General features: G+C 34.7%; 1 protein-coding gene across 1 annotated transcript in view; it reads left to right on the top strand.

The window, feature by feature from the left end:
* The window catches only part of LOC100374463 (protein CLEC16A-like), a 45,777-nt gene that overhangs the window by 3,284 nt on the left and 24,633 nt on the right, over positions 1-17,860 (top strand). Inside the window, exons 2-7 of the mRNA XM_085502277.1 lie at positions 1,103-1,231; positions 3,521-3,654; positions 5,440-5,507; positions 6,673-6,753; positions 7,974-8,079; positions 9,708-9,831. Coding sequence (XP_085358403.1) covers positions 1,103-1,231; positions 3,521-3,654; positions 5,440-5,507; positions 6,673-6,753; positions 7,974-8,079; positions 9,708-9,831 — 642 coding nt within the window. The remainder of the gene's footprint in view (positions 1-1,102; positions 1,232-3,520; positions 3,655-5,439; positions 5,508-6,672; positions 6,754-7,973; positions 8,080-9,707; positions 9,832-17,860) is intronic.

The following is a 17,860-nucleotide window of genomic DNA, read 5'->3' as shown; positions in this document are numbered from 1 at the left end:
TCTACAGATACAAATTTCATGGTACTAAAATTGTTGTTTTCCATTTAGTATGACTAATTAGAATTAATTTATTATCAAAAAAAAATATTACCGGTACATTATAATGGTTGTTTGTAAGTCTGTCCTTCTGTACATTTCTCATTTTATGACATACCCGGATCATTTTTGCTGAAACAAAATTGCTATGTTGACAAGAAATAATACAACACTTACATTGTACCTCGACTGGCAGACAATTTTTGTTTCTTAAACACAAAAAAACAATATTTGAATCAGCAACCAGGGATTTTTTAAAACAAGGGAACAGCGCCCTCATGCCATGGACATGCACCCCCGTACCCTGAGGAGCAGATCCTCTGGCAACCATAAAATTCTGATTGACCAGGAATCACATGTGGCCACAGTCTTCAACTGTGAACTGTCTGATAGTAATTTTGGCCCAAGGAGGCCATAGAATGCTACATTTTAACTTAGAATTATCAAAAACTCCCTACCCTGGTAGGGAGAACCCTATCTCCCCCACTTGGTAGCGCAGCTGAATTGCAGTGCTCCCTCTTGCAGTTTTTTTCTAGAAAAAACCCTGAGCAACTGTTTCTCTGGCATGCTAAGGCTAATTCATTCACACTTTGTATTGATAACATGTATGGGGGGTTACTGGTGCACATCATTTTGTGATTTTTTTCAAAATGATCAACTGGTAACTATTTTGTGTTTCACCTATTTCTGAGATGCATTTCTGTTTAAGCCTAAAGAGAAGAGCAAAACATGGTTTGCATGTTCTCTTTAATTATTTTGAAAGTTTCAGTAAAACCCAAATGACTGGCAGCCATTTCCACTCAGATAACTCCAAATCTCAAAATGTTAACATTTCATCAATAATATGTCAGGCCATGCCTGTATTTAAACTTGGTATGAACATCACACATTCGTTTGTTTTGTAATTTGTTTCAAAATGGCCAACCAACAGCCATGTAAAAAAAATTGTTGGTTTTATTCATGCATCTTTATTTATTTCTCTAACATGTCTTGACGAGATATAATTTTGTGTCTTCAAAAGTCAATTGCAAATACTAACATGACAATGACTTTTTTTTTCCTCCAGATTTTTACATCATGTTCTAATGAAGCACCAAGTTGTTACAGAACAAAATAAAAGTTTACTGGTTGAAACATTCCGATCTATATCGGAAATACTTATCTGGGGCGATCAAAATGACAGTTCTGTCTTTGAGTAAGTAACAATTTTCATCATTAATTCAACACTATGATTGTCATTGTTAATTTTAGGCACCATCTACAAAATGTTTTTGTATATTCCGCTCCTCTCCAACAAAATGACAAACCTTTTGATCAAAAACTAAAAAGCATTATATAAAACTGTCTTTTTGGCCGAAAATGGTGATAAAATTTACCGAAAATTTTACAAAATGTTAAAATATTTGCACTGAATTTTGACGGGAAAAATATCTGGCACTCAAGGGGTTAACATCATTGGATGTGTTGTCTGAGTTTGATCACATTGCAAATATGGCGTCCGTTGGGCAGATACAATGTACATATATTACTAGACAAGACTTTAAAAGCAAACAGGCATCCACAAAATTAATGGGCATTCCAGTTCCTATTGTAAATTATGTCATCTATAGTGAGAATGACAGATGTGACATCGGTAATTATCATATGGATACACTATGTTATTAGTATTAGTACAGTATTATTAGTACAGTATTACCGGTATGTCATATTCTGGCGTCAGAACTATAGTAACATGGTTTGAACTACTTTCCACTTGTATGCGAGAATCAGTTTCCCAAATTACAGTGATAAAATTGGTGTGAAATGTGATTATTTTGTGTGTGTTTATGATAAAATATTCTGAATGTTTATCGTGCGAACTGTGAATATTATGACTGTCTCTGCCAGTAAAATGGTCGCCTGAGCCTTGGGAATGTGTTATAAGACAAAATGGCATCTCAGTCGGTAATTACAAAATATGATCAACCAATTCAGACAGAAGACCAACTGCTGTTGTACACTGACACTCAGAGTACCAACTCCGAATGTTTATGTGATGTCACCCAAAATCAGTGACATCAGCAAGAATTATCTCCAGTTTAATGCTGTTGTGTTCAATGCTAGCTGTACACATTCTAAATACTACCACATTATGCTGGTATGTCTGATGGACTAACCACCACATAAACAAATGGTTCAAGTAGTAATATATACCACAGCCAGTGACAGTTCATTTTTCAGAAATTGATAAGTCAGAGTTCAAGGAATATTTTCATTTTGTTTCACATTTTACATTGCTAATTTATGAAAATGCCGATGAGTGACAGTGTGATGATGCACTTTGTGAAGCAAATGTCCATTTTGTGATATTTTCCTAAATTTACCTTCAATGACTGAGGTCCCTTCGCAACTGAAATTCTTCCACTCATCAATGTCATTCATTATAATTCAATCTCGTCATAAATCATCCTGCAGCATTGAGTTCAGTCTAACCAGTTTATCAACCATTGATCAAACAAAAATCGTCTATGACTCCAATAACCTCCACAGGGATTTTTTTAAACAAGGAAACAGGGACGCAGCGCCCTCATGCCATGGCCATTTGCCCCTTAACCTGGGGAGCAGCGCAGCTGAATTGCAGTGCTCCCTCTTGCAGTTTTTTTCTAGAAAAAATCCTGAGCAACTGTTTCTCCGGCATGCTAAGGCTAATTCATTCACACTTGGTATTGATAACATGTATGGTTGCAGTGCACCCTCTTGCAGTATTTTTCTAGAAAAAACCCTGCTCCAACGCACTATATGCACAAATAGTCCCTTTGAAATTCAGGACGTAATTTTAAAATACCATTGTGATGTCATTGTAGATGTAGATGAGTGACTCTGTGTATAGCGGCCGTATCTTTCTGAGCCGTATGTGTCACATGTCCATTTTTGCTGTACTGCAATCTCCTATTGAAATCAGAATTCGTTATAGGTTATTGTTATAATGTTTTAAGAAAACACATTTGAACCACTGTGAGTACACAAACGAGGTCACCTGACTTCCAGGATCACCCATATGTCTGTGAGTTCATTTCTTTAACCCTTATGTGGTCAACAAGATTAGGGTAATAAAAATGATCCACCACTATATACAATTACCATGTATGAGTCTGTCTATTCACTACGTTCAATTACCCAGGCATTAATCTGTGGTTCAGCCAATGACGGAGAGAGAAATTCTAAAGCCCAGTGTCCTGCATCAATAATATATGACACAGCTTAAGACAAAGCAAATAAATAAATCTACGTGAATGCGCAGCGCTAATACGATAAATCTACGTGAATGCGCAGCGCTAATACGATAAATCTACGTGAATGCGCAGCGCTAATACGATAAATCTACGTGAATGCGCAGCGCTAATACGATAAATCTACGTGAATGCGCAGCGCTAATACGATAAATGCTCAAATGTATGTGTTAGTTTGAGAGAAAGCCATACATGTCTTTCCATTTGTTTTTCAGTTTCTTTCTGGAGAAGAACATGTTGTCCTTTTTCCTGAAGATTCTTCGCCAACCGTGCGGCCGTTATGTCAGCGTACAACTTCTACAGACACTAAATATTTTATTTGAAAATATTAAAAATGAAACCTCACTCTGTAAGTATACTCAAAAGTGGAGTACCAATTCTGAATTTGAATTTAATAATAGATCTACTATGTGTTGAATTTTTCTAGTCCATAAGTATATTGAAATTTAGGCTGGACATTTGTTTAATATTGATATCATTGTATGCAGGAACCTGGCAAACATTGGACTTGTCATATTTCCTTCCACTACAAATTTTTCTCCACTCTGAGAAGTCACCTGACCAAAAACTCCTAGCATACCTGTACCACTTGCTAACGGAACATTTCCAGTTTCGTATGTAGCTTCTTCCAGGTTCTGATCTTGCCTGGAACATGTTTAGAATCTTGAGATTCATGTGACAAAGAACACTTTCCTGTCATTATTGGCTGTGCTGTCATACCAAGCGAGGTTATTCACCGTCATTTTTACTACTTGATTGTATTACCTCTGACCATCATGGACATTATTTAGTTTCTGAGCGGAGAAACATTTAAAGTAAATTTATGATGGCAATAATAGAATGACTATGGTACCAGCAATCAAGAATTGAATTAAATTTTTCATCGCCAGACTTTTTGGGCCAAATTTACTACACTTTTTTCTTATATTCTTCATTATTTCTGGAAATGAACCCTAATTTTGGAGCCAACAGACAAGATTTGGACCAATTTTCGGTTTTTACTCAAAAAATTTGACTATTTTTGTCCCAATCTTCTGAAGGAAAGTGCAGACTATAAACAGGACTATTTTGTGAATTTGTGATGAAAAGATGGAACTGGTGGTGAAAAGTTGTGGCTTATTATTCAAAACTCATTATTGCTACCATGTTTAAAACAGATTGTCACTTTGTGGTACCTACTTTTATGAACTTGTAAAGTATGACATGCTGCTTAGCGGAATCAAGTCACAAGATTTTGCAAGATGCTAGAAATAGTCTGAATTTCTGGGAATCTAGGTGCTATGGCCATAGAAGAATTTACTTTTTTTTTAAATTACGTAATGTTTCACAAAACATGTTTTCAAATTGTATGAGGGATGCATCATTCAAGATATAGTTGTCAGTGTGTACATAATACAACTACATCATACATAATACAACTACATCATACATAATACAACTACATCATACATAATACAACTACATCATACATAACACAACTACATCATACATAATACAACTACATCATACATAATACAACTACATCATACATAATACAACTACATCATACATACCACAACTACATCATACATAATACAACTACATCATACATAATACAACAACACCATACAACTACATCATACATAATACAACTACATCATACATAATACAACTACATCATACATAATACAACTACATAATACAACTACATCATACATAATACAACTACATCATACATAACACAACTACACCATACAACTACATCATACATAATACAACTACATCATACATAATACAACTACATCATACATAATACAACTACGTCATACATAATACAACTACATCATACATAATACAACAACATCATACATAATACAACTACATCATACATAATACAACTACAACATACATAATGCAACTACATCATACATAATACAACTACCAGGTACATCATACATAATACAACTACATCATAACATAATACAACTACATCATACATAATACAACTACATCATACATAATACAACTACATCATAACATAATACAACTACATCATAATACAACTACATCATACATAATACAACTACATCATACATAATAATAATGTATTTATTCATAGCTCAAAATCAACAATACTTTTATTTTTACATTACAGATTATTTATTATCAAATAATTATATTAATTTTATAATTGTACACAGATTTGATTTTTCTGATGAAGAGGTAAGACTCCTTATTTAAATGTATGTTTTACTTGTTACTGCCATATTGTTTCAGATACCGAAACATCAACATTGCCAGCTAAGATGTTGACTGGTTTGCTGTGTGCATTCCAAGATTGTTTTTACGAAGGTTCACCTTTTGGCTAAATACACGCACTTACTACCAATATGCCATGCACACACCAGCACTGTGCCACTGCGTCATCATCTTACCTGGCACTTTTGCTATTTTGGTGTCTGAAATTATATGGTGGTGACAGCTATCGTCCTTATGTTATAATGTTGAAACTAGAGATTTATCAAGGCTGACATGAATATTTGTAAAAGTTATGAACAGTGCTCTCAGTGTTGATTTATAGAGGTTATAAACTTCACTGGAGACACCTGTGTGTGGAATTCTCTGGTTCAAACGTCCCTTTCAAATAGCAAGTAGGACAATTATAATTAGAAATATTGCTTGAGTGAGTCTGAATTCCAGCCCTAAATTCATGCGACTGCAATGTAAATTTGAAAACAATTTAGGTTCTATGTAAGCCAGTCTCTAATACTGCAATGATGTCACATCCGTTCAGTCTGCTTGCAATAAGTACTGAAAAATAGAGCAAGGAATGAGAACATAATTGACCAATCAGAATGTTCATACCATCACTAAGAACAAGGAATGAGAACATGATTGACCAATCAGAATGTTCATGCCATTACTAATTAACAATCTCTTGTGGCATGGCATGCCATAACACTATAAAGGCGAAATCAGCAAAACACGAAGTGATATGAAATAGCGCCCTCTAGAGACCAAGAACCAGTGTAAATCACTGTTAGAGACGCATTTTCATGGGTGATGAAAATCCCAAACTTTGCAGGAAGTTGTCCTCACAAATTCCATAAATCTTAAAATTATTAACAGCAGGAAATGATAAGTGTTGTTTGAATGTCCTGAATATCATTTTTTGCTCAGCTAATTGTTAATACAACATTTTGTCAACATGAAATGATTTTAACTTTTTGGTGAACAATGCCGATTTTACAAACACTCGTAACCCGTTTGATGTTTCGGGATGGTCATATGCTTTACAAATAGTTCATTGAAAAGTGAAACGCGTATAACTTAATACATTCTTTCATTTCTCAATTCCCGGTATAATATATTTATTATCTTATTTCAGATTCTTGCCTATTATATATCATTTTTGAAAACATTATCTCTGAAATTGAACTCTCATACAATACATTTCTTTTATAATGAGGTAAGTGTACTTTTATACGGTTGTGTACCACACAACTCGCTTCATGTAGAGTTTTATTCCTTGTGTACCATCAACCTTTTCCATATAGCATTGGATCCCTTATATGGAGTTATGTACTGTGAAAGGGGTTAATTATTCACTGGGTTTTAATTTTGCTTATTTCACTGACTGGAAAATGCGCTAAATTGAAACCCAATGAATATGTAAAATTTAGCATAGAACACATTATCTAAATGATAAAATCCACTGAATATGCCTGAAATGGTAAATCAGCGAAATTTAAACCCACGCAGTCTTTTTACATTACCATTTGTATCCTCATGTTATTACTCTATTCGTCTTTTTTTCCAATAATGTAATTTCAGTTTGTGATTTTTTTATCACATTATCTTAATATATATTGACTGAAAAACAAAATTGCTTGTAACGCTGAGACACCCCAAAGCTGACCAAAGTAAAATGGTCCACATTGGAGTCAGTGCAAAGCTACTTGACAAGATCATGCTTGATTTGCTACCCAACCTTAACATCTAATAGTCAGACCAATCAGAGTCTTTTTGTGGCAGAATTTTTGATGTATCTGCAATGCTTTTAATTGGCTGCCCAGTTGTCTGAATAAGAAATCTGTGATAAATAAGTATTGTATTCACATTTTACCCACAAAGAACTCAGGGATTTTTTTAAATAAGGGAACAGGGGTGCAGTGCCCTCATGCCATGGCCATGTACCCTTGGGAGCAGATCCTCTGGCAACCATAAAATTCTGATTGACCAGGGATCACATGTGGCCACAGTCTTCAACTGTGACCTGTCTGATAGCAATTTTGGCCCCAAGGAAGCCATAGAATGCTCCATTTTAACTTAGAATTATCAAAAACTCCACACCCTTGTAGGGAGAACCCTATCTCCCCCACTTGGTGGTGCCGCTGAATTGCAGTGCTCCCTCTTTTAAGAAATTGAAATTTGACCCTGGATAACTTTATTAGAGAATGGACCCCATCTTGCCGGAAAAACTGGGATCCTCTTCAATAATTGGAGTGCGGGAAGCAAAATATGGGGTTAACGCAATCCCTGCTTCAAACTCAACTGTGACTCATGATTCAAAAACTATTTTTTTTTGTGTTTTTTTCTTTTATTCAAAGTTTAGCTAAGATTCAGGAAATCCTTGTCAAAATTGCAATAGTGACATGCACCTTTCAGTTGTTTATTTCTCTATTTCAGCACACCAATGATTTTGCCCTTTATACAGAAGCGATTAAATTTTTCAATCATCCTGAAAGCATGGTTAGGATAGCAGTAAGAACATTGACACTGAATGTGTACAGAGGTAGGAACATGTGTCAATCAGTATACTGATTGGTTTAGTCTATTCATCTGTTCATTCTGAATAATATATGGTACCTCATTTAATATTATTGACTGAAAATTGGGTTAGTGCGAGTACTATATTAAATATGCTGATATGTCTAGACTGTTTGGAGTCAGCATAGAATAGAATTGATATCTTAAATAATGACTATTTAATTGTACTTGGTCTGTATGTGCATTTAGAAGTACCACTATATTTAAAATCAACATTATGATAATGTGTACCGGTACCTTGTTTGATATTATTGACTGAAAATTGGGTTAGTACGTGTACTATCAGTATATCAAATATGCTGATGTGACTAGACCCTGTATCTTAGAAATGCCTGGACCAATCACAATCAAACTTCACACAAACATCATACATGATATCATACATATGCACGTCAATGTGTTTCACGATCTGATTCAAGATGGCTGAATGGCAGCCATTTTTGTGCTAAAAATCATCAAAATCAAGCATTTCCCGGCTGTTTACAGATGGATTTTTTCAAACCTTGTATATACGTTGGACATTATATGTCCTTGATGAACATCATTTTGTTTTACGATCTGATTCAAGATGGCCGAATGGCGGCCATTTTTGTGCTAAAAAATCATAAAAATCAAGCATTTCTCGGCTGTTTACAGATGGATTTTGTTCAAAAATGATATATACATTAGACATTATGGGATCTTGATGCAAATAATTTTGTTTTTCAGATAACATTAAAAATGGCTGACTGGCGGCCATTTTGTTTTAATGAATGGGCTTCTAGACCCATATTTCCAACTTGTTTTGACTGATTATGTTCAAATTTTAAATATTCATTATACATCATGTCATAGATAGACAGATATATTGGTTTGACGATCCTATTCAAAATGGCCGAATGGTTGTCATTTTTGTGCTAAAAAATCATCAAATATCAAGCATTTCTGGCATTTATGGATGGATTTCGTTCAAACTTGGTACATACATTAGACATTACAGGTTTCTGATGCACATCATTTTATTTTTCAGATCAGACTCAAAATGGCTGTCCGGTGGCCATTTTGTTTTAATGAATGGGTTTCCAGACCCATATGTCTGACTTGTTTTGATTGATTATGTTCAAATTTTTAATATTCATTATACATCATGTCACAGATATACGAATATATTGGTTTGACGATCCTTTTCAAAGTGGCCTAATGGTGGCTATTTTTGTGCTAAAAAACTTGTTTAATTTTTTAGATCGGATTCTGAATGGCTGACTAGTGGCCATTTTGTTTTAATGAATGGGCTTCTAGAGCCATATCTCTGACATGCTTTGACTGACTATGTTCAAATTTCATATATTCATTATACATATATTCATAATGGCTGATTTTGTTTTAATTAATGCTGTTCCAGAGCAATATCTCTCAATACGATTAGATACAAATGTCAATCATTTAAATGTTAAACAATCGTCATATTCCTGACATGTTTATATTCCAGCTATATTACTATAAACAAAACTTTATATCTTAAATTTGATAACTAACGGGGACTGTGCCATGCATGGCTTGTTTAAATTAACGTAAATGGAACTCAACTTGTTGCTATTTTATCTTTACTTACAGTGAATGAGAAACCAATGTTAACGTATATACGTAATTGTACAGCGGCACCGTATTTCTCAAATTTGATTTGGTTTATTGGAAATCATGTATTGGAACTGGACTGCTGTGTAAGGAATGATACAGAGTAAGTTCTCTCTGATGCTGAATGTGTTATATGTGTGATAAAATAACTTCCTTGATGAGTTATTGACTAAGTGAAAAGGCAGTTTTGATATGTCAGGATACGTCCTTCTGAAAAAAAAAATAAGGAGCCAATTTGGATATTTTTCTTTTTTTTTTCAAAACAATGCAAATTAATTATTATTTGTTAGGTGTCTGCTTGTGCAGTAATAGTACTATAAACTTTATTGCCATATTACAGGGATCTCGTCACGCTGGTCGGCGGTGGTCGGCCCTGAACGGCACTTGAAATTAGCGACCACCACGGAAATGCTTCCAACCAGGACTATTGACCGATTGTTATTATAATTATGTACCGACCGACATGCATCCTGCCGGTCATGGATTATAATTTGTAAACAATAGACCTAGTCGCACGATACATAGCGGCTCTTTGTTTGTAAATACTTTCTGTGATAGACACAGTCTTTAGATTGAAAGCTAAAATTCTTTCAAAATCAATTCCACCTTGATATAACATGGTCAAAGCAGAGTTTACGATCAGTTTACACTACTCAAAAAAAAAATCAACGTGTTTATTGCGTGATTTGGTAAAATACATTTGAACTGTTATCATCACGAATCATGTAAAAACCCTTGTTTCAAGACCTATTTTACCTTTTAAAAATTGTTAATCCCCTTTTTCGAAAACCATCATGCAGTTTTCAACTGAAATCAATGTCAACACATCGTGCTACGACATCGCTTTACTTCCGCAATGTAATTTTTATGATCACAAGCATTCGGAAAACTTCAGATTCTACCGACATTACCATGTGGTATTCTGATTGGTTAAATAGAATTATTGACCCATTGGGTCAAAGAACACATGCCGGTAAACTAATATGTCACAAACATCATGGCGGGCTGTGTTTTTTACCGAAGCGATCGAGTGATCAAAAATATTCACTCCCGATAAAACTAAGTCAAATTTTACTTTTATTTCAAATAAAAAAAAAAGAAGAAAAACTTTTTGCTTGGCGTCATGACTGAGTAAGAAGAATTATTGGTATAATCAATGTATAGCATTGTGAAGTAAGTTATGTCACGTTCTAACTTTGAAAGTTCAGAAGTTTTATTTATTCGTTCATTACTGTGAATATATACGTTTTAGAAGTTGATGGTACGAATAATAAATTACAACAATACTCCAAATAATTATGTGGTCGATTTTTTGAAGGAGAATGTATTTGGAGTAAATAAGATCATGAACATATTCCTGGCTGAAACGTTTCAAATGCGTTTTATTTAACTTTTTACAATAGACATTAATATTGCAACAATAATTTATTTGTTTCCGTAAAACTCTTTTAAATTGTGAAACATAATGTCTTAATTTCAAAAATATTTGCACTGTGACTGAACTCATTAATATTCATTGCTAATTAATATTCATATAGCTCATTAATATTCATGACCGACCGTCACTTACGTTGGGCTGGCGAGATCCCTGATATTAGGCCACCGGCCCATCACAATATACTCCTAGAAATCGTTGATAAAGTTACATCTATAATTTTCAAGCCTTTTTATCAATGCCATTGGGTTGTCTTCGTGTAAAAATCTTGTTATAACATTTGTAGGGGCATCAAAAGATACAAAACAATTGGAAACAAGCAAGTTAATACATGTATAAGGAATCAGCGAGTTTTCATTTGGGAAAATCGGCAGTTGGAAACCAACATTGCTCATTTCCAAAGTGTCGGACATATTGATATGCAAATTACTAATCTGTGAAATAAACAGAGGTGGTGACTAAACACTAAGTGTTTCTAAACACTCATGGTGTGTCAGGTAGCAACTGATAACTAATCGCAGCATGCTTTACAAAAGGCCGTCAAAAACTGATAACCCTGTGACAAGCATGGGAATTTTAGAGCTAAAAAAGTCATTCGTTTCTTTGCCAATCAAAATTCATAATTCACACAACGGTGAGATGATTAAAAATATCTCACATGTTGCTCTTGAAAGACACACTTTGGTTCATCCTCAGACTACTTTATATACTATAGATACTGTAGTAGTCTGAGGTTCATCCAATCAGGGTTACTAAAAAAGATTTTAGTAACTGTGATCAAATAGACCTTAGAATGATTTTTAGGTTGTTTGAAAACTTCAGAATAACGACTTTTGAAAAGTTATTTACCATACTAAAACATGCCAACATTCTTGAAAATTGTAGGATTCAACTAAAAAATATGATAATTTGAATGACAGATGTTTTATTTTTTCAAAAACTATTGAAAAATGACATTCAAATGTAAGCCTGGTCAACCATTTCCGGTCTTTCGAAAAAATGTTTTTTGAAAAGGTATTTTGCCAAAATAAAACACACAATGATCTTGAAAATACTATGATACAAATAAAAATTATGATAATTTTAACAACAGATGTTTTAACGAACAAAAAAAAATATGCTGACCCATAACAAGTCAAATCGCACATTTCCAGTCCTGGGTGATTTTCAGAAATAGTTCAAAAATTTTGATATAACAACTTTAAACACTGATTTGCCAACATATTTGAAAATGATTGGAGTAAAAATTACAATAATCTGCGCAACGGATGTTTAATTTAAACTGATGAAAAGATGAAAAATTGCAGTCGTTTACCCAATAGCTAGTAGCCAGTATGCAAATATCAACATTACCAGTGGTGTTGAATAAACATTGCATTACCCAATAGCTAGTAGCCAGTATGCAAATATCAACATTACCAGTGGTGTTGAATAAACATTGCATTACCCAATAGCTAGTAGCCAGTATGCAAATATCAACATTACCAGTGGTGTTGAATAAACATTGCATTACCCAATAGCTAGTAGCCAGTATGCAAATATCAACATTACCAGTGGTGTTGAATAAACATTGCATTACCCAATAGCTAGTAGCCAGTATGCAAATATCAACATTACCAGTGGTGTTGAATAAACATTGCATTACCCAATAGCTAGTAGCCAGTATGCAAATATCAACATTACCAGTGGTGTTGAATAAACATTGCATTACCCAATAGCTAGTAGCCAGTATGCAAATATCAACATTACCAGTGGTGTTGAATAAACATTGCATTACCCAATAGCTAGTAGCCAGTATGCAAATATCAACATTACCAGTGGTGTTGAATAAACATTGCATTACCCAATAGCTAGTAGCCAGTATGCAAATATCAACATTACCAGTGGTGTTGAATAAACATTGCATTACCCAATAGCTAGTAGCCAGTATGCAAATATCAACATTACCAGTGGTGTTGAATAAACATTGCATTACCCAATAGCTAGTAGCCAGTATGCAAATATCAACATTACCAGTGGTGTTGAATAAACATTGCATTACCCAATAGCTAGTAGCCAGTATGCAAATATCAACATTACCAGTGGTGTTGAATAAACATTGCGTTACCCAATAGCTAGTAGCCAGTATGCAAATATCAACATTACCAGTGGTGTTGAATAAACATTGCATTACCCAATAGCTAGTAGCCAGTATGCAAATATCAACATTACCAGTGGTGTTGAATAAACATTGCATTACCCAATAGCTAGTAGCCAGTATGCAAATATCAACATTACCAGTGGTGTTGAATAAACATTGCATTACCCAATAGCTAGTAGCCAGTATGCAAATATCAACATTACCAGTGGTGTTGAATAAACATTGCATTACCCAATAGCTAGTAGCCAGTATGCAAATATCAACATTACCAGTGGTGTTGAATAAACATTGCATTACCCAATAGCTAGTAGCCAGTATGCAAATATCAACATTACCAGTGGTGTTGAATAAACATTGCATTACCCAATAGCTAGTAGCCAGTATGCAAATATCAACATTACCAGTGGTGTTGAATAAACATTGCGTTACCCAATAGCTAGTAGCCAGTATGCAAATATCAACATTACCAGTGGTGTTGAATAAACATTGCATTACCCAATAGCTAGTAGCCAGTATGCAAATATCAACATTACCAGTGGTGTTGAATAAACATTGCATTACCCAATAGCTAGTAGCCAGTATGCAAATATCAACATTACCAGTGGTGTTGAATAAACATTGCGTTACCCAATAGCTAGTAGCCAGTATGCAAATATCAACATTACCAGTGGTGTTGAATAAACATTGCATTACCCAATAGCTAGTAGCCAGTATGCAAATATCAACATTACCAGTGGTGTTGAATAAACATTGCATTACCCAATAGCTAGTAGCCAGTATGCAAATATCAACATTACCAGTGGTGTTGAATAAACATTGCATTACCCAATAGCTAGTAGCCAGTATGCAAATATCAACATTACCAGTGGTGTTGAATAAACATTGCATTACCCAATAGCTAGTAGCCAGTATGCAAATATCAACATTACCAGTGGTGTTGAATAAACATTGCATTACCCAATAGCTAGTAGCCAGTATGCAAATATCAACATTACCAGTGGTGTTGAATAAACATTGCATTACCCAATAGCTAGTAGCCAGTATGCAAATATCAACATTACCAGTGGTGTTGAATAAACATTGCATTACCCAATAGCTAGTAGCCAGTATGCAAATATCAACATTACCAGTGGTGTTGAATAAACATTGCATTACCCAATAGCTAGTAGCCAGTATGCAAATATCAACATTACCAGTGGTGTTGAATAAACATTGCATTACCCAATAGCTAGTAGCCAGTATGCAAATATCAACATTACCAGTGGTGTTGAATAAACATTGCATTACCCAATAGCTAGTAGCCAGTATGCAAATATCAACATTACCAGTGGTGTTGAATAAACATTGCATTACCCAATAGCTAGTAGCCAGTATGCAAATATCAACATTACCAGTGGTGTTGAATAAACATTGCATTACCCAATAGCTAGTAGCCAGTATGCAAATATCAACATTACCAGTGGTGTTGAATAAACATTGCATTACCCAATAGCTAGTAGCCAGTATGCAAATATCAACATTACCAGTGGTGTTGAATAAACATTGCATTACCCAATAGCTAGTAGCCAGTATGCAAATATCAACATTACCAGTGGTGTTGAATAAACATTGCATTACCCAATAGCTAGTAGCCAGTATGCAAATATCAACATTACCAGTGGTGTTGAATAAACATTGCATTACCCAATAGCTAGTAGCCAGTATGCAAATATCAACATTACCAGTGGTGTTGAATAAACATTGCATTACCCAATAGCTAGTAGCCAGTATGCAAATATCAACATTACCAGTGGTGTTGAATAAACATTGCATTACCCAATAGCTAGTAGCCAGTATGCAAATATCAACATTACCAGTGGTGTTGAATAAACATTGCATTACCCAATAGCTAGTAGCCAGTATGCAAATATCAACATTACCAGTGGTGTTGAATAAACATTGCATTACCCAATAGCTAGTAGCCAGTATGCAAATATCAACATTACCAGTGGTGTTGAATAAACATTGCATTACCCAATAGCTAGTAGCCAGTATGCAAATATCAACATTACCAGTGGTGTTGAATAAACATTGCATTACCCAATAGCTAGTAGCCAGTATGCAAATATCAACATTACCAGTGGTGTTGAATAAACATTGCATTACCCAATAGCTAGTAGCCAGTATGCAAATATCAACATTACCAGTGGTGTTGAATAAACATTGCATTACCCAATAGCTAGTAGCCAGTATGCAAATATCAACATTACCAGTGGTGTTGAATAAACATTGCATTACCCAATAGCTAGTAGCCAGTATGCAAATATCAACATTACCAGTGGTGTTGAATAAACATTGCATTACCCAATAGCTAGTAGCCAGTATGCAAATATCAACATTACCAGTGGTGTTGAATAAACATTGCATTACCCAATAGCTAGTAGCCAGTATGCAAATATCAACATTACCAGTGGTGTTGAATAAACATTGCATTACCCAATAGCTAGTAGCCAGTATGCAAATATCAACATTACCAGTGGTGTTGAATAAACATTGCATTACCCAATAGCTAGTAGCCAGTATGCAAATATCAACATTACCAGTGGTGTTGAATAAACATTGCATTACCCAATAGCTAGTAGCCAGTATGCAAATATCAACATTACCAGTGGTGTTGAATAAACATTGCATTACCCAATAGCTAGTAGCCAGTATGCAAATATCAACATTACCAGTGGTGTTGAATAAACATTGCATTACCCAATAGCTAGTAGCCAGTATGCAAATATCAACATTACCAGTGGTGTTGAATAAACATTGCATTACCCAATAGCTAGTAGCCAGTATGCAAATATCAACATTACCAGTGGTGTTGAATAAACATTGCATTACCCAATAGCTAGTAGCCAGTATGCAAATATCAACATTACCAGTGGTGTTGAATAAACATTGCATTACCCAATAGCTAGTAGCCAGTATGCAAATATCAACATTACCAGTGGTGTTGAATAAACATTGCATTACCCAATAGCTAGTAGCCAGTATGCAAATATCAACATTACCAGTGGTGTTGAATAAACATTGCATTACCCAATAGCTAGTAGCCAGTATGCAAATATCAACATTACCAGTGGTGTTGAATAAACATTGCATTACCCAATAGCTAGTAGCCAGTATGCAAATATCAACATTACCAGTGGTGTTGAATAAACATTGCATTACCCAATAGCTAGTAGCCAGTATGCAAATATCAACATTACCAGTGGTGTTGAATAAACATTGCATTACCCAATAGCTAGTAGCCAGTATGCAAATATCAACATTACCAGTGGTGTTGAATAAACATTGCATTACCCAATAGCTAGTAGCCAGTATGCAAATATCAACATTACCAGTGGTGTTGAATAAACATTGCATTACCCAATAGCTAGTAGCCAGTATGCAAATATCAACATTACCAGTGGTGTTGAATAAACATTGCATTACCCAATAGCTAGTAGCCAGTATGCAAATATCAACATTACCAGTGGTGTTGAATAAACATTGCATTACCCAATAGCTAGTAGCCAGTATGCAAATATCAACATTACCAGTGGTGTTGAATAAACATTGCATTACCCAATAGCTAGTAGCCAGTATGCAAATATCAACATTACCAGTGGTGTTGAATAAACATTGCATTACCCAATAGCTAGTAGCCAGTATGCAAATATCAACATTACCAGTGGTGTTGAATAAACATTGCATTACCCAATAGCTAGTAGCCAGTATGCAAATATCAACATTACCAGTGGTGTTGAATAAACATTGCATTACCCAATAGCTAGTAGCCAGTATGCAAATATCAACATTACCAGTGGTGTTGAATAAACATTGCATTACCCAATAGCTAGTAGCCAGTATGCAAATATCAACATTACCAGTGGTGTTGAATAAACATTGCATTACCCAATAGCTAGTAGCCAGTATGCAAATATCAACATTACCAGTGGTGTTGAATAAACATTGCATTACCCAATAGCTAGTAGCCAGTATGCAAATATCAACATTACCAGTGGTGTTGAATAAACATTGCATTACCCAATAGCTAGTAGCCAGTATGCAAATATCAACATTACCAGTGGTGTTGAATAAACATTGCATTACCCAATAGCTAGTAGCCAGTATGCAAATATCAACATTACCAGTGGTGTTGAATAAACATTGCATTACCCAATAGCTAGTAGCCAGTATGCAAATATCAACATTACCAGTGGTGTTGAATAAACATTGCATTACCCAATAGCTAGTAGCCAGTATGCAAATATCAACATTACCAGTGGTGTTGAATAAACATTGCATTACCCAATAGCTAGTAGCCAGTATGCAAATATCAACATTACCAGTGGTGTTGAATAAACATTGCATTACCCAATAGCTAGTAGCCAGTATGCAAATATCAACATTACCAGTGGTGTTGAATAAACATTGCATTACCCAATAGCTAGTAGCCAGTATGCAAATATCAACATTACCAGTGGTGTTGAATAAACATTGCATTACCCAATAGCTAGTAGCCAGTATGCAAATATCAACATT

This window comes from Saccoglossus kowalevskii, chromosome 8 (assembly GCF_978046115.1).
Source record: "Saccoglossus kowalevskii chromosome 8, keSacKowa6.1, whole genome shotgun sequence".
NCBI classification, from domain to species: Eukaryota; Metazoa; Hemichordata; class Enteropneusta; family Harrimaniidae; genus Saccoglossus; species Saccoglossus kowalevskii.
The sequence above is the reverse complement of the archived record's forward strand: the minus strand, read 5'-3'. Positions and strand labels throughout refer to the sequence as shown.